Source organism: Nelumbo lutea, chromosome 3 (assembly GCF_056320005.1).
Source record: "Nelumbo lutea isolate HS-2025 chromosome 3, American lotus-T2T, whole genome shotgun sequence".
NCBI lineage: Eukaryota > Viridiplantae > Streptophyta > Magnoliopsida > Proteales > Nelumbonaceae > Nelumbo > Nelumbo lutea.
In genome coordinates, this window is record NC_142686.1 from 11,678,638 (window position 1) to 11,697,805 (window position 19,168).

At 37.1% G+C, this 19,168-nt stretch overlaps 1 protein-coding gene across 4 annotated transcripts in view; it reads right to left on the reverse strand.

The window, feature by feature from the left end:
- The window catches only part of RGD3 (ROOT GROWTH DEFECTIVE 3), a 93,452-nt gene extending 74,562 nt beyond the window's left edge, over positions 1–18,890 (reverse strand). For 3 of the 4 annotated variants that reach the window (XR_016110706.1, XM_088980823.1, XM_088980826.1), the window contains exons 1-4: positions 18,388–18,890; positions 16,219–16,365; positions 9,969–10,212; positions 9,733–9,827 (exon numbers count right to left, since the gene is read on the reverse strand). Coding sequence is in view for 2 of the 4 variants with exons in the window: in XM_088980823.1 (XP_088836949.1) it covers positions 9,733–9,827; positions 9,969–10,017 (144 nt within the window). In the remaining 2 variants the exon portion in view is untranslated. The remainder of the gene's footprint in view (positions 1–9,732; positions 9,828–9,968; positions 10,213–16,218; positions 16,366–18,387) is intronic. The other variant, XM_088980824.1, reaches the window with a different exon arrangement.
- Positions 18,891–19,168: the final 278 nt, after the last annotated feature.

Sequence of the window (19,168 nt, forward strand, 5' to 3'; positions counted from 1 at the left end):
CACACAACCTTTTAAATTACTATCTTGTTCCACACTATCAGATAAACCTAGAAGCAAAAGGTTAACAGACAATTATACGCTCCGATCAAAAAAATAATATGTTGCAATGCTGCCATGTGTTAAGAGTCAAAATCACATAATAGAATAAGTTCAAGCAAAAATTTTAGCTCATAAAAAGTTCATTCTAATAGATCAACCAAATATTTCATGTGTAAAAAGACTTTTGAGTATCTCAAAGTGGTAATCATGTCCATTAGAAGCAATAAAATCCCTACTCCACATTATTACTTGCACAAGGGTTTCTTGACTATATAGCAAGCAAAGAGAAAATGGGAGTTTATGCGGTGTATTGAATACCCAACTCCAAAGGGCATATTTTATTAGAAGGGCAGAGAATACAATTACAAAAATCACCCTATTGAGCAAATATACATATATAAGATTATACATAATTGAAGAATCGTAAAACCATAAGACAACATAAAATAAAATATTGTTTAAAATTTTGATTACAATTTTATCCCACTCCCCCTTAAACTGATGTGGGGTGAACATCAATTTGTCCACACTCCCCCTCAAACTGAACTATCCTAATACCGAAGGTTGCTTCTTGAATTTCTATGAAACAATTGAATTTCTTAGATAAACCATTCAGTTGTAGAGCAACGTGTATAAGGCAACCATCCCAATCAGCATATGAATATGCACGAAAATGAAATAAGGATAAAGAGGGAAACAATAATCCCCTCTCTGAAGCAAGAGACATCCAACTTTACAGCCCCTTCCTATCACTCTTCTGATATCTTGCTCCTATATCAAAAAAAAAAAAAAACTACCATGACAAAAGTGAACATTGTAACCATCATCAACCAATTGACCAACAGATATCAGATTACTGGTTAATTTAGGACCCCTATTGTATATAGATTTTCTCAAGAGGTAAGGTATTTATGTCCCCCCTCATAGGTTTTTTCTTGAAACTTAATAAAAATTTACAGTGCCCTCCCTTCCACCGGGGGTAAAGTTTGGGGTTTAAAAAAATAGTGGCTAAATTAGGAACCAAAAATACTGGTTTAGAGATAGACAACTTGAGAGGGTAGCAGACAGGGTCAGATTATTAGGACCAATGATAGTAAGTTTATCCCCATTGGCAGTGACAATTTGATTATTCCAGAGAGCCCTAAGTCAACAATTCAAAGGGAATTCATTGGAGAACAGAAGCAACAATAATTGCCAAAGAGCCCAATAGCAGAGAATGCAAATGAGATAGCTAGCTAATGAAATCATGGCCTGAACATGTTGCTCTAAGAAGCAACTAGGAATATGCAAAGTATGACCTAAAGTTGAGACTTGAGAGAGTGTTCATGAGGTACCAGAAAGAGTTGAACTTGTCTCACAATTAGTCCCATCAGAAGTGACATGATAAGCTTTAAACATTTTCTTTCCTCAAAAATACGTGGTTCTGCAGTCAGCCACCACATGATTATGATGCTTGCAATATACACAAAAAACTTTTTCGCTTGCAATTAGACGCAAGATGGACAAATTTCTTACATTCATTTTTTTGGGAAAAAGGTTAAAGTAATCTTATTCAATGAGAAAGCAGATTACAGCAAGACTCAGGCCAACTAGATCCTCCTGGGCCCAAAACAAATTACAAGAACATCCATGATTTAGTACAAAGAAGGAGAGAAACATTCTGGCTTTTAAACTCCTCATTCACCAACAGCCAGGAGCAAATCTTCTCCACCACTTTCTGCACAATCTCATCTGGACTTTTTGATTGATTACAGAAAATTCTGTTGTTTCTTTCCATCCAAATGGACCAAAGGACAGCCTGTGGAATAGTATTCCAAACAAGCCTGCCTTTCTTGCTAAGACCCTCCAATCTCCAACTCATAAACAGCTCCTTCACAGACTTAGGCATAGCCCAACACACCTCTAGTTTCTTGAAGAAATGTCCCCAGATTGAAGAGGAAATCAGACAGTGATGCACAAATGATCTATAGATTCAGCACCCATGCTGCATAAAACACAGGAGGGATCAAGAATCTGAACACCCCTTCTCTTCAAGTTGACCCTAGTTAAACATTTATTCAAAACCATTGTCCAAACCAGGAAGTTAACCTTGGAAGGACAGATGGGGTTCCAAATCTGCCCATCCGAGAAGTTCTCCTGACCTGAGCTGCACATCTTAAGGAAAAGGGATTTAGCTGTGAAGCTACCATCTGCATTCCATTTCCAAGTCCATTCATCTTCCATACTCATGTCAATTCTCTGATTTTGAATCTGCCTCAACAGACCTACATACTCCTCCACTTCCCAGTCTAGTAAATTCCTCCTACATAGGGGAGTCCAAGTAAAAGAGCTCCCAGAAGTACTAGTGTTATCAGCAACTGAAGAATCTTGATTCACTGCAATTTGGAACAGCCAGGGAAAAGCATCAGCCAAGGGACCTTCATCAGACCAGGAATCCTTCCAAAACTTAATTATATCCCCTTTTCCAACTTTAAACTTGACACGTTCATGAAAAGAGTATTGACCTTAGAAATACAAACCCAGAGAGAGCTACCCCCAAATGAAAGGGGATCAAGAGTTTTCCAATTTCCCCAATCCACACCATACTTAGTCACAATGAGGCACCTCCACCAAGCATTTCTCTCATAAGCAAATCTCCATTTCCATTTGCTAAGAAGAGCAGCATTGAAATCTTTCACTTTCCTAATTCCCAAACCACCCTTCTCCTTAGGAATGCACACTTGCTCCCACTTAACAACGTAAATTTTCTTCTCATCCTTCTAACCCCCCCCCAATAAGAAGTTCCTTTGAAGCTGATCAAACCTCTTTGCAATTTTATTTGGAATTGGAAAGGGAGAAAGAAAATGTGTTGGGAAGTTGGACAGGGAGCTCTTAATCAATGATAAATATTTAGCCTTCCAAAGAGCCAACCTCTTCTCCATTCTCTCAATGATTGGGCACCAGATTGAAGAAGATAAACATTTAGCCCCAAACCCAATCCACACCATACTTAGTCACAATGAGGCACCTCCACCAAGCATTTCTCTCATAAGCAAATCTCCATTTCCATTTGCTAAGAAGAGCAGCATTGAAATCTTTCACTTTCCTAATTCCCAAACCACCCTTCTCCTTAGGAATGCACACTTGCTCCCACTTAACAACGTAAATTTTCTTCTCATCCTTCTAACCCCCCCCCCCCAATAAGAAGTTCCTTTGAAGCTGATCAAACCTCTTTGCAATTTTATTTGGAATTGGAAAGGGAGAAAGAAAATGTGTTGGGAAGTTGAACAGGGAGCTCTTAATCAATGATAAATATTTAGCCTTCCAAAGAGCCAACCTCTTCTCCATTCTCTCAATGATTGGGCACCAGATTGAAGAAGATAAACATTTAGCCCCAAGAGGCAGCCCCAAATACTTAACCAAAAGGAGCTCCATATGGCAGGCCATTATCTGTGCACAATCCTCCAAATTTAAAACTTGACCCACTGGGATGATCTTACTTTTGCTCAGATTGACTTTGAGACCTATAACCACTTCAAACCAACTCAGAAGTCCAAGAACTGTTTCCAACTGAGGCAGAGATGCATCCACAAAGCAGAGGGTATCATCAGCAAACTGAAGAATATTAACTCTCTTTACCTGGAGAGATAGCAAACCCATTCCATAATCCCGATTCTACAGCCTTCTTACTAAAAAGAGTGAGGATTTCCATAACACAGATGAACAGAAAGGGTGACAGAGGATCTCCCTATCTCAGCCCCCTAGAACTACCAAGGAAACCCGTGGATTGCCCATTAATTAGGATTGAAAATTTGGAGGTCTTAGTACAAACACTAACCCAGTTTCTCCATTTCTGGCCAAAATTCATACAATCCAACACCCTATCCAAACAATTCCAATTGACACATTCATAATCCTTCTCAATGTCAAGCTTACAAACAACCCCCGGAATACCCTGTCTTCTCCTTGAGTCAATTAAGTCATTAGCAACTAAAATTGAGTCTACCATCTGTTTGCCTGGAATAAATGCACTCTGATTATTTGAAATAACATTACCCATCACCCTTTCATTCTTTCTGCCAAGACTTCCGCCAAAATTTTATAGAAACTGTGAAGTAAGCTAATCGGCCTAAACTCTTTAATATTCACAGCCCCCTCAATTTTTGGAATAAGGGAGATAAAAGTGGCATTTAGACTTCTTTGTAGGGATGCATTTGTATGAAACTCCTGAAACACCTTCATCACATCTTCTTTCACAAAGTCTCAGCACTTCAGATAGAAGAGATTGGTGAAACCATCCGGCCCAGGAGATAATATCACCTTCAAGCTTCTTAATGGCTGCACTGACTTCCTCTTCTGTAAAAGGCCTTTCAAGCCAAATTTTCTGGGTCTCACTCAGTTGCCTAAAGGAGAGATTTAAGGGAAATGGCCTCAGCTTCCACTTTTCCTTGTAAAGGTCTTTATTTAATCTCTGAATCAGATTCACCACATCTCTCATTCCATGTCAACTTCTTAATAACTGAAACTCTAGCTCTAGCATTAGCCACTTTGTGAAAGAAATGTGTATTTTTGTCACCTACCTTTAGCCAAGTAACTTTAGTCTGTTGTCTCCAATTCAATTCCTCTTTCACCACCAATTTTTCAATGCTGTTTATTTGCTTGAAGTCTTTTCAGCCTTAACTCTTCAGAAATAGGACCCATTTCTTCTGCTTTATCAATCTCTTCAATAATACCCAATAAAGCTTTTCTTTCAGTCCCCAACTTTAACTTATTCTCCAAGCTCCAGACTTTAATTCTTTTTTTTGATAGCCATCATTTTTTTCGCCAGAACAAAGGAACTGAATCCCTCCACCTAAAGTTCTTCCCATACCTTCTTTATCAATGGTCTGAGAGTTTTCTCCTCATACCAAGAGTTTTCAAATTTAAAGGGAATTTTGACCTTCTCCCTCTTCCCACAAATAAGTTGAATAGGACTGTGGTCTGAGACAGGTCTGGGTAAAGATATCTGCCTAAAGTCCGGAGAGATGTCCTCCCAATTTGAAGAAACAAGAAATCTATCCAATCTGACCGGAGTAGGGATATCCTAGTTATTTGTCCAAGTGAACCTGCTACCTTGAATGGGAATGTCCATTAGATCCATAGTATTAATGAAATCTGCAAACTGCCTCATCAACACAGTTCTGCCACTTCTTGTATTCTTCTCTTTCACCAATAAGGTGACATTAAAATCACCCCCAATAACCCAAGGATGAGTCAAAGTCCCCCTCATATCAGCCAGTTCCTCCCAAAAACTCCTCCTAAGATTAGAAACTGTTGGACCATACACATTTGTGACTTGAACGATATTACCATCCTGCACCTTCAAGACAAGAGAGATGGAGAAATTCCCACTTCTGCAAGAAATCAAACTACAAACTAGGGGGTCCCAAAGACATAACAAGCCTCCCGCACTCTCATTGGCTCCCTTTGCCCTCCATCTTACCTGACCATCTCCCCAAATACTCCGAATAATACCAGCATCAATTTTCTCCAATTTGGTTTCTTGAATCAATACAATTCCCGAATTTGAAGCCTTTAAGGAATCACAAACCACCATTCTTCTTCTCCCCGACCTCAGCCCTCGAACATTCCAAGATTTAATATTCATTGATATGAAGAGCCAACACCTCCCACTCCTAGAACTCACTCCCCCCACCCTCTCAGTTTTGCTTCGACCCCCTTACCACCCCAACACTGCTCCCAGCCTTCTCATTCAAGCCCAAGAGAGACACATCATTTCTCTGCTCCTCTTGGAGATTGTCCCCCCCTATTTTAGCCCCCATCTTACCCCTTTCCAACAGATTTCTTTTTTCTATCTCTTCCAAGAACTTCACTGTCTCCGCTTCCATTCCCTCCATTGAGACCCCCAAAAAGCTCCCCAACCCCAGAAGTTTAGAAGAAACCCAGGAAGAGGACTTAGAAGTGCTGCTACTAGACTTACTGGCTTCATCAGTCCCAATATTTGAATTTCCCACACTCACTATCTAGCCATTTTCTTCTCTCCTATCTATTCGCAGCATGGCTTAGCTCCTTTTCCTCTGCCACTCTATGTTGATTTTCAGTATCGCTCCTAATCGCAGACTGATCTTCAACTTCCACTACTGCCAGCGGCGTCACCTCCAGCAATTGCTCGTTCATAGGGACCATGGAAAGGGAAGGTTGGTTCAGTCTTCTACGATCAGCTTTCACCTTCTCCACCATTTCAGAAGGACAAGGTTGGGGGGCCGAGTGCTCTAGGCTATCACCACCGAGCTCTACTTCAGGGGAAGAAGAGGTCTAATTCTTCGAAGTGACAAGCCCAATCCGCCCATCCTATAAACAAGGCCGAGTGATCCATGTCGGTTCAAACCGGTCCAAAGAAGAAGTTGGATCCAAGCTAGCCAGGCTGAACTGTCTTGGTCTACTTTCGGCCCATCTTGGTTCACTTGCAGCTTTAAGGTTGATTTTTCTACTAGGCTTTTGATTAGGCCAGATAAATGGGTTTAGCTGACCCGGATCTGAATCTTGGACCCGCTTTGAAACTCCCACATCTGCACCATCCCCAACCTCAGAGAGAAGTCTTGCCTCATTAATTGTCGTCAGAGAGCACTCTTCCATAGGCACCACTTTTAGGTCTCTTAAGCACTCTTTTATTAAATTTTTAATATTTTCAACCAACTCACCATCTCCAAGAAGACTCATTTTCGAAACAGAGGCACTTCCCTCAAGGCCCACCCTGACTTTTGAATTTTGGCCCTCCGTTAGTATTGCGATCGAACGGTTCCTATCAGAACCGCAGGTCCAATCTTCTTCTTCTTCCTTCTCCGACGATTTCATCGACACAAATCCTCCTCCCCAGAGATTAATTGGATGAGCATGCAATGGGGAGCATTCACTGACGTCCTCTAAGACTACTATCTTCAAGACCATCGAGTCCTCCCTCACCTTTTGAGTTCCCTCTTCTCTGAGCCTCTCTGTCTTCCACCTCCAAACTGACAGAAGGACTTCTAGCCAAATGGAAACCACGAAGAGAACTTCCCCAGCAACAATCTCCACCTTCTTCATAATCGAGCCTCCCTTCTTCACCTTCATTCGAATCCATTCGCATGTAGCCAGCTCAGAGAGAGAATCATCTGTTTCGAGAAAACCACCGCACGCATCCCCAATTGCTCTGATGACACTCGAACACCATAGAAACAAATCCGACCGATCAAATTCCTCTTTCGACTCCGGATAAAAACAACATGCGCTAGCTCCCCACCAGTCAAGAAGAAGAGGGTTCCTCCCCATTGACCACGGACCTTTTTCAAGAATCCATTGTGCAACTGCTCTGGAAGGCAGGATGAACAAGAAGAGCTCATCCGCCAACTTCTTCACCTTCACTCCCCCCGCCTCCTTCCAAATTTGATTAGCCCAGATCTCCACCTCTTGTAACCCCACCTTCCACCCAAATCTACCAACTAAACAATCCCTTAAAAACTTCCTTCTTGCCTCCATCCCGTTCATCTCCGTAAATATCATAAGCTTACCTTCGACAGTTTTCATATCAGAACGTCCCAAGTCTGGCCAAACTCCTACTTTCACTGCTTTTCTGTAGGAGAAATTTGATCTTGACCATGCCCCCATGCCTTCTCTCTTGTACCAGTTCTGAGCTTCCCATCTCTTTCCTCCACTTTGGACACCCCTAGGAAACCTGTTTTCCCTGAACTCCATTAGTATCCCCTTCCTAGCCGTCAAACCCTAGACCATTACAACTTCATTAGTATACTCCTCAATCTCTAAGAATGCGATGCGTTCTATAGTGACCTAATTGTGTAGCTCAAAATGGTACATTTTTTTGAGAGCTTTGAAAATCACAGCATCCCGAAGAAATGTCTTCAAGCTTTGAACCCAAAGAAATGGTATATTTTCTTACATTCATGGCATTCGAGGTGCAAGAAATCATGAATATCAGCTAGCTTCCCATTGTTTGTATGTGCTATAAATGCTACCTCAGCTTCCTACCCTACAAGCATAGCTTGACTATAAATTCATGTCTCTTCCCACAACTTACACATAATAGAATCCATATCATCAATAGCTCCCCTAATAAGAATATTGGTTCAAATTAACTCATATTCAAGATGCAACTTCATAAAAATTGCATAGCCTTCCATTCATTGTTGATCTTTTGAAATTTCTCATTAAATGAATGATCACTTATAAAATACACCATTTCAAGCTCTATCCAAAGAGAAATAAATCCAGCATACTACTCAATGACTTTTCTTGACACCATGGGTGCACATGAATTTGTCATGCTCCAACTGGAATTTCCAAACAACTTGTTGGTAGACCTCTAAATATTCCAAAATTGCTTTAGCTGTCGGAAATCCTTGGAGTTGGTAAGCAATAGTTGTGTCTATAGATCCCAACAACCAAGTTATGATTTGAGCATTGCCAACCTCCCACTATCATAGTTCCAAGGCCAACTTTTTATCATGTCTAATTCTTGTTCCATCAAGTAATCTCCATAGTCCTTTCCCCTTGAAATAAAAGTTAAAGTCAAATCTCCACACTATAGCTCATCTCAAATCCACAGGATAGGGTCTCATACACCACCTAACCAATGCTAAACCCAAATGTAGGAGATCAGAACTCCTAACTCCTAAGAAGAGATATTTTTGGTTCCATGAACAAAGAGGAAAAATGGGTCATCCAAGTAAAGGAAACAAGCCCTAGGCTTAAATCAGAACCCAAACCCTGCCTGATCAAGGAGAAATACAGAGGGAGATCAGAACTGTCCTTGTTTAATTCTAATTTCATGCTTACTTGAAACTTGATCTTTCAGTTCCCAGAAAAGAGTAAGAAAAATAAGGAATAATATCCCTCAAAATACCTCTGATTGAACCTCCATCTGACAATTGGTTAAGCACACTGATTCAAAACTTTGACAATACCTATTTCAAGTAGCCACTATAGACAGAACGAGTGACCAGTACAAGAGCCTTCCCCTCTTTATACACATGTGCAGGTTAGATCTCTCATGCTTCTATACCATATCACTTGCACTAGAGTTTCATGCAATAGCAAGTAGAGAGAAAACAAGAGTTTAGGATGTGCACTCAAATGAATACCCCCACCTCCAATGGGCATGTTTTGTTAGAAGGGCAAAGCATATATTCAATTACAAAAATGCCCTATATTACTTGCACCAGAGTTTAATACTTTAATGGCAATAGCAAGTAAAGAGAAAAGACAAGATTAGGAGATGTTTTCAAATGAATACCCCCCCCAACCTCTAGAGGGCATGTTATCTTATAATGGCAAAGCATATATATAATGAGAGAGAAAGAGAGACGAGCACTAGGGTGTGAATAGGACTGCCAATATCATCATTTTTAAAGAAAAAGATGCATAGCATGGGAATCTGAAATTAAATCAGAAAGACCTACACTTCAGTGGGCTTCAAATTCTGCCTGAGATCTGATTTCGGTTTTTAATTAAAACATTTTAGTCAATACAACTGAATAAATGATGAGACATGTAAATATCATGTACCATTACTAGGCTAAAGATAATCAAACTGCCAAAAAAAATGGATGTTAAAAAATAACTTAAAACAATAACAAAATATTAAAAAATAATTCAACTGTGAAATCAAGTAATGCACTGGACAGATGGACAAAGACAAAAGCAACAGATAGAACATCCTACCTTCCTCAAGAGAGAGTTTAAATCCTGAGGATGCAACTTCGCAATATCCCCAATTTGACGAGCAGCTGCAAATCTTGTTGCTTGGGTTGAACCAGCTTGATTGTGACCAAGAAAGTACCAAATGCAAAAATCATGAGGACAAACCAATCAAAATTTATGCCAACTTGCTAAAAAGGAAGTCTACCAACAGTAAGCATGGATATCAACTTGGTCAAATTTGAGAAGTAAAAAGATACCATCCAATAAAGTGAGTAACCGATTAAGGCGAGACGACTGTTGAGCCATGACACCTGCAAATATGCAGTGTCTCTCATCCGAACATGTAGCACAGGCAAGTGATGTATTCCTTCCGGTTCCAGTAGGCCTTAAAGTACCAAATCATCAACTTGAGTATTGGTACAAGAAAATATATATCCTTCTCAAAACAATTTTGCAAATGCAACCATATAATATGCAAGACAGGTCTAGCTTCACAGCAATCTGCATCAAAACCACATATTCAAGACCTGTATGTGGTAAAGTAATCCAAAGTGCTATATCATAAATCAAAAGCATCCATAAATAAAATTTATATACAAACTGAATATCACTCTCTGAGATATAATTTACAGAAGAAAAGGTCTTAATATGAAAAACTGACAGGAAGTAGAACAGATCAATCTGATATTCTTTATACCACATGAAAAATGAATAAGAAAATAAACCAAGAAATAGGAAGAAGTAACACCTAGCAACCATGAAGACGCCAAAAAAACCACCTATTAATTTAACAAGGATAGGAGAAAGATCAAACTGACTCCAGCTAAGGGCAACCAATGTTGTGATCAAGTAACATGAAATGTTCTAATTTCATATAAGCTAAAAGATTACTCTCAAACATCCCAATGATCCCATGAAAGAGAAGCATCCAGCTTCCTAAGACAAACATAAGAAGCAACACCTCTAGCAAGTCCAGATTTCAAAGGCATAAAATCACACTATGGTGCATAAACAAGGCCCTTACCCAATGTTGGTCCCATCCGTGGTTCACAATAGCGACGATATTCGACAAAACATCACTGATACATCCCCATTTGCTAGGTAGTGATACGAAATAGTCCAGGAATCTTTTTTTCCAAATATCCCCAATATTTTGCCAATATATCAGCAATATTTCAGATTTCATTGATAGATTATATATTTAAAGTTAAAACTTTAAAATACAATTAAAATTGTTCAATGTTTCATTAAAATCATCATAATTTTGTAAAGATAATTTCCTAAAAGATCCAGCAGGAAATTAGTAATTCGATAATTGGTTTACTACTTTGATTGATTACGAGATTATCTGCAAGCAAACTTCCAGCAAGCCCTGTTTATGAAATTCCACATATCCATTTGTTGTGTTTTTTTTTATGAATGAATATAATTTATTAAGTCAGAAATATGAGGCAATGCAGTAGACCCATGAGGAGGCATGAGTTGTTACCACTTCTAACAAATATTACATCAAACTAAAGCAGAATTGACCAGAATTAACCAGAACTGTTTATGAAATTCCACCTATCCATTTGTTGTGTTTTTTTTTATGAATGAATATAATTTATTAAATCAGAAATATGAGGCAATACAGTAGACCCAAGAGGAGGCATGAGTTGTTACCTCTTCTAACAAATATTACATCAAACTAAAGCAGAATTGACCAGAATTAACCAGAACTAAATTACAAAGCAGCCCAAAATAAACGTTCCCTTGAGGCCCCTTGCTTAGCTAACCCATCCGCTAAGGCATTTGCTGATCTTCCCACCCAATGAAAGGTAACAGCCATGTTTTTTGTGATCCAGTTGACTTTCCTTAGCATATCTCTATGTCACCACATAGCTGAAGCTGGTTCTGTCAGCCATCCCACAACAATCTCAGAGTCCCCTCAGAGTCCCCTTCAACTACCAAGCGCTGGACTCCTAATTGTTCTGCAATCTGAATACCTTGTACTGCTGCTAATAACTCAGCTCTATTGGAGTCTCCTATTCCCATGGGGCCTGAAAACAATGCTAATATTTTGCTTTCATTATCTCTCAACACCCCTCCTATCCCTGAAGGGCCTGGGTTTCCTTGGCTGCTTCCATCAAAATTCAGCTTTACCCATCCTTCAAGTGGAGGCATCCACACATTGGATTAGTTTTAGATATATCATAGTTAAGATAGAAATTGAAAATTAACAAAAGTAACGATATGATTAAAAATAAACTTAAATATTTGTTATTCAATTATGACATCATGGGTTTCTTGGAAAAGATGGATCATTGACCCACCATCTAGATAAAAAAATAGCATTGCTTTTGGACTAGTTTTAAATTAGGGAAATTATAGTCAAAGCCGGCTGCACATTTAAAATTAGGCTACAAGTTGGTCCATAAACCAACATAACTTTGACAACCAGCTCTACATTTCAAATTATAAAAAACCCTTGCCAGGTCATCGGAGGATTATGTGGTTGTTGCCAACATGGGACTCTTAATCCATGTTGGACACAACAAAAAGCTTATACTAAAATTTCCCTTTAACGTTGGGTGATTGGAAAATTAAAAAAAAAAAAAGGTTTTGTCTCTCTCTCTCTCATAGTCATCTTTATCTGCTCAACGACCATGTGAATTGAAAATAAATAAAAATGGTTTTTGGTTTTTGTATTTACGTTCTCTATATCAATTTCTCTCATTATCTCTCTCTACCTATCGTTCTCCCTCAATCTCTCTCATTCTCTTTCTTGGTCGATCTCTCCTCCCTTAATTTCTATCATTCTCCTTCATTTTCTCTCCCACTCCCTCTCTCATTTGTTTTATTTTCTTAGACATTTATATGGTATTAATCAAATCGTATAAAAGAACATGAGACCAACTTGGTAATGTTCAAAAATTATTACACCAATTTGATAAAAATTCACAGGAAACTCTTAGCTATGAAATTTACACCAACTAGAGAACGATAGAGATTGAGGGAAAAGGATATATTGACCGAGAGGGAGAGTGGGGGAGAAAATGAGAAAGATTGAGGGAGAACAATAGAGAGAGGTTTTGATTTGGCTACAGAACGTATATGAGAGAGTGGGAGAGACAGAGAGAGCAGAAGATCGAGAGATGACTGTAAGAGTGAGAGAGAAGGGAGGAAAATCGAGAGACAAAGGGAGTGGGAGAGAAACTGAAAACCTACTTTCGATATAGGTTTTTTGATGTGTCCAACATGGACTAAAAGTCCCATGTTGGCAACAGCCACATAAGCCTCCGATGACATGACAGAGGGTTTTTATAATTTGAAATGTAGAGACGGTTCCCAGAGTTTTATTGGTTTCTAGACCAACCTGCAACCTAATTTTAAATGTACAACCGATTTTGACTATAATTTTCCCTTTAAATTATATATTTCATTTACATTATATAAAATATTTTTTACTTTTTACACTTAATTTTTTATTTCTAGGTTGACAGTAAATTTTGCATTACATTTCCATCATTGACAAAATTATTTCTTATGTATAAAACTTATTTTTGTTTAATATAATGAATGCACAATATTAGAGATGTACCCAATATTTTATTTTTTATAAATATATAACATTAGATATGTGCCCAAAATTTTCTCTATCTTCTTTTTTAGTTTTCTAATTCTTTGTAATTTCTATTATTAAAGATTTTATTATCTGACTATAGCATCATTTAATTTCTCGGTAGATTTTGAATTTGGAATTCCATTTTTATCATTTAATAAAATACTTGTTACATTTCATAGTTATTTATTTTAATTTTTTATTATTTAATTATGACATTATTTATTAATCCATTTGACCCCAAATGGTTGAATTTATTGCCCACCACCAGGAGGGAAGAAAATGGTTTTGTTTTCAAATTACTTTTCAAAATATTTATTTTTATACTATTTAAATTAATATTACAGATTTAATTACAAGAATTTAATGATGAGAAAAATATATCTTAAATATAGGATTTAATGAGAGAGAATAGGAAAATATTTTTATTTCCAATTGGTTTTAAATTTTACATCCATTTCCATCATTAATAAAACATTTATTATTTATCATACTTATTATTGTTTAATATGTATGTTAAAAATGTTCCCAATTTTTTAATATAATGAATGCACAATATTAGAGATGTACCAAATATTTTAGTTTGTATAAATATATAACATTAGAAATGTGCCCAAAATTTTCTCTATCTTTTTTTTTGTTTTGTGATTCTTTGCATTTTCTATTATTAAAGATTTTATTATTTGACGATGGCATCATTTAATTTCTAGGTAGATTTTGAATTTGGAATTCCATTTTTATCATTAATAAAAATACTTGTTACATTTCATAGTTATTTATTTTAATTTTTTATTATTTAATTATGACATTATTTATTAATCCATTTGACCCCAAATGGTCGAATTTATTGCCCACCACCAAGAGGGAAGAAAATGGTTTTGTTTTCAAATTACTTTTCAAAATATTTATTTTTATACTATTAAAATTAATATTACGGATTTAATTATAAAAATTTAATGATGAGAAAAATATATCTTAAATATAGGATTTAATGAGAGAGAATAGGAAAATATTTTTATTTCCAATTGGTTTTAAATTTTACATCCATTTCCATCATTAATAAAACATTTCTTATTTATCATACTTATTATTGTTTAAAATGTATGTTAAAAATGTTCCCAATTTTTTAATTTCTATTTTTTTCATTTTATCTATTTTTTAATTTTATTATTTAGTCGTGGCAACATGGATTAACCCATTTGACCCAAAATTATTTAATTTCTTACCACCACCTAGATGCAAACACTATTTTTGCTAGGTAGGTTTTAAAAGTATAAGCTTTTATGTTATTGGAATTATTAATTTATTAAGTATGGATTTAATTAATAGAACTTAATGAGAAGAAACAAAAATGACTTAAATATATGATTCACCGAACACGAATGCAAGTTAATAACTTAAATGTCGGATTTAATAAGAGAGAATTGAATGAATTGAATATCTTTAAATTACCTCTTTTCAACTCATTTAATATCAAGAACCAATTACCCTATTTGCTCTCATTTTTTATCAATAAATTTAAATATAGAGGGGTAAATTTTGTCCTTAGAAAATTCCAGATATATTCTTGAGGCCATTCGTGCTTTTTAAAGTAGTATAGAATCTATAGATATGCCTCAAGGGGCATGGCACAAAGGCAGTTTGTAGAATCAGAAATGTAATATGTTTTACATCACATTATCTACTTGAAGTAATGCAATTGAGGAAAAAAAGAGATTATGGGTTTTATATGTTTGATTTTATTTTTAAGTTCTCATTTGAATATGCTTTATGTGTTATGTTTATGTATTTTAATTTTAGATGATAGGTTATTTTAAAACATTTATTTTAAATTTTAAGTTTATATTTTTTATTAATATTATGTTTAATATTTTTTGCATTTTTTAATTTTTTGGCATTTTTTTGAATTTTCTGGCTTTTTTATTTTTTAGCATTTTTTATTTTTGCGCCTTGCTTCAAAAAGGCGCATGTCTCGCCTTGCACCTTGCACCTTGCCCCTCTGGCGCAAATTGACCGCTACACTTTTTTTGCACCTTGCATTTTTAAAACACTGCCTTAAAGAGGCATGAGGTTCCACCTCTCCAAACAGAAAACACATAAACTAAAGCAAATAGCTTATTTTGCATTTCAGTTAACCAGTTTATTTTGCTTATGTTCCTTTCAGCTGGGGATGAAGCGGTCAGCTCAGTACCATCCTCCTCCCTAGGACCTACAGCATTGGAATTGAACTTACCATGCTCAGAATTGAAACCCTCCAACATCATGATGCAAAATGCCTCACCTGCAGTTACCCATCAGTTCCATCTGGATGGGGAAAAACAAAAGAATCTTTCAAAACAAAGCGAAGGATGTAGACTGTCTCATCTCCTGTGCTGTGGGAAAATTAGTGTCATGAACTGCAGGTGTGAAAGGCTTCAAATCCAACCTAGGGTATTTGGAGCTCAGTTGAGATCCAAAAGTGTATTTGAATTGTAATGTAAGCTGGGAGATTGTTCTCAGTTTTTTTGCTCCTTTTATGGGGCTTATTTCTATGCTCTATTTCAGTTAATAAATTTACCTTACCTTTTTCAAAAAAAAATTAGGGCGTGGTGGTTCCTTTCCAGATCCCCTTCCACACCCAATCATCAATTTTGCTCACAGAGCTACTGAACCAAGGTCTACCACTAACTGATCATTCATAAAGTTTTCTACAAGATTAACTAAAAGTTCCCCTTTCCCGCCCATCTTTCGTCTACAGCTGACAATAACCTGCCACACTCTCTACCATGTTCTTCCCACCTATTATCTGATATTCAGTATTAGAAACAAAAAGTCCACCAGTGGTTTCTCACACACAATTTACAGAAAGCAATACCAGAAAAATAGAGCCTTGGAAATTGTAAATTCATATTCCAGCAGAGGATTACCTGGAAAATGAATAAGGACCTCTTTCCTAGGGTCATCTGCAATTACAGCACTTGTTGGTAATTTCCAAGCCTCCATATCTCGGACATTGTTCAGTTATTCAAGATTAGGCCTTCAGCTGGGAGGAGAGTCCCATATCAGTCACCTCCCTGTAAAAGATAAAAACATAAACTTCTTTTCTAAACAACAAACAAATATAGGCCAACTTCTTTAAAAGCCAAACAAGTACCACCCAACTTCTCTAAGAGCAATACAACAATTACATACCTAATAAAAACAAAAAAAAAGAGCAAAAACTATGCATCTCTTTGGCAAACAAGACATTAGTAGTAGATGATTTTCATCTTTCAATTACATAACTCCACATTACTCATCTCCACCGATAAGACAACAAAAAGTCAACAAACATGACATATGTAAACAATTAAATAAATCATTACATTCGGGCAATTATGTTGGTAAAGAATTAAAATAGAAAAGATGAGTAATACATATAGTGTATGCAGTTTCTTTAACCAAAAAATAACAAAAACAAAATGGAAACTAATTAATAGAAAAAATGGAAGTTCAAGACTCTGCATTTTTCCACCCGTCAATCAATGAAACATACATTCTACAGGAGTACAATACACACAATGAAAAACCTATGAAATCCATGGGTTATACAGAAGAAAATACAAAACACGAAAAAAGTAAAGCCATGCATGCAGTTGCATTTTTCCTTTATAATAAGCAGAAATAACTTGCACTGATTTGGAAGGAGAACTCGTCAATTTGGGTCGATTTGTTTTCCAATCGGACAAATTTCTAGAATTTTCCTCTTTGTCCTCAAAACCCTAGCCACCAAGTGCTTCCCCTATCCTCTCCGTCGTCCAAGCTGAAATGGCTATGCCTTTTCATCTTTTTCTCCTTCTAGATGAAATCTGAAAACGTTTTTTATTTATTCCTATAAGTTTTGCTAGCTCCACCACCACCGTAAAACTCTCTCAATACAAAGAAACATTCAACTGCAGCACAGGCTTGATTAAGTAGGCAGGAAGAGTACTTACCTAGAGTAAATCTGTTTTTCTCTTGTTAATATTAGTGTGTGATAATTGTAATTCATCAGTCTAAAAATTATAAAAATCATCCTTGGAGCACTGGTATAGTAGAGGTCAGATTAACAGGCAAGTGTGAGGTTCCTAATACCTTCCCACATCATACCTTGGTCCCCAAATACAAAGAATCTCTAATCCCCATTGGGCAATGAGTCACCAAGAAAACTTGTTTTCTTGCAAAATCCTGAGCCTCCTAAGTTCCTGATTCCAAAAATTTAGGTGGTGACTCCATCATCATTAATCTATAATCGGTCCACCCCTGGGCACATTCTCACAGTGCCAATTTTGACAGTTTGCTAGGGTTAGGAGTGCTTACGGTTCTGTTAACAGAATCAGTATCACCAGTTTCTACATTAATCCAAACCAAAAAAAACCGCCCTTCTGTTTTTTGGTTTTTGTATATTGTAATTTTTATTCAAAAAAAAAAATATCCCCCTTGCAAAACAGAACAAAGCCATGACTCCCCAATGCAAGACAGTGAAAACACTTCCCTCTGAGATGAATGTCTCATCTTCTCAATGGATTAACAGAAACAGAGAAAGCCACGTAACATCCCAATGATGGAAGCTAGAACCCGTTATGTTGAAAGGCTTCCAAACAGTGGCAGAGCCAGGAATTTTCTCCTGAGGGGACCAAGAGATGAGGGAGAATGACGAACGGTGATTAGGCGAAATTTTCTACAGTGCATGGGATGTGTTCTCCATCTTATTTTTCTACAGTGCACCAAGAGATGACCGAGAAATCTACCTAATAATTGGCTTCTGTCATTCGAGCCCAACATCTTTTTCAAATGAAATTGCCATCAAAGATCATTATCCTTATCTAATGCAACTAATATCAAGAGTCAGATAAGGATCAGAAACTCAAATGGATGTGATTTTTTTATGACAATTGGGATTAGTTAAACGAGTGATAAACTATATATATATATATATAGGAGGAAAAAGCAAAATGAAGGAGATGGAAAGGATTTAAGATAAGATGGTGAAAACAAAAATCAACTAATTTTCATAATCCTTGAGTTGGAACACAAAATAATAATCCCTAAATTGAGATGGGGTTGTTAGTTGTTACCTGAGAGATACACAGAGCGACGGCGGTGGTGAGGCGGCAACCAATTCCAGAAACAGAGTGAGAGACAGAGGCAGGCGTTCCTTCTTCCTTGTGCGACCGCCGACCAGATGGAAGTACCGGAGAGAGTGAAGAATGGAGATTAGAGAGAGTGAGCAACAGAGGAAGAATGGAATATGGCCCGAATCTTGGAAAGGCGGACGGTGGCAGCAGAGGCTAAGTTCGGTGTTCCTGTTCCACTTCCAGGAGGGCAGACGGCGCCGGCGGAGCGTGTTCTTCTTCGCCTGTGTTCACTGTTGGCCGTTCGGTGTTCCACGACCACGAGACTGATAGAGGAATGAGAGAGATTGGGAAGAACAGCGTTTGGTGTTCTACGACCACGATAGATTGAGAGAGATGGGAGAGATTGGAGAAGGAACTCGAGGCTAGGGTTTCTTTCAAAAACAAAAGGAAAAGGTAAAGGGGGAAGGGGAAATGGGAAATATCAATTTCGAGGATTTGGCCATGTGGGAATGGGATGGAAAATAAAAGGGTAAATTATAAAGGCCCCTATACCAATGGGGTCAGTGACAAATAGCCCTCTGAATTTTCATTTGCGACAAAAACTCTCCTCAATTTTTACTTTACAACGAATACCTCCCTCCATTAAAGTTTTGTCCGTTAACTTGTAAAATATTGTCATTCAGCTGTTAAAATATTTAAATTCTCAAACTACCTATTTATGATTTAATTAGTTTTTTAAACATGACATTAAAGCCCTCTCAATTGTTTCAATATGTTCTTG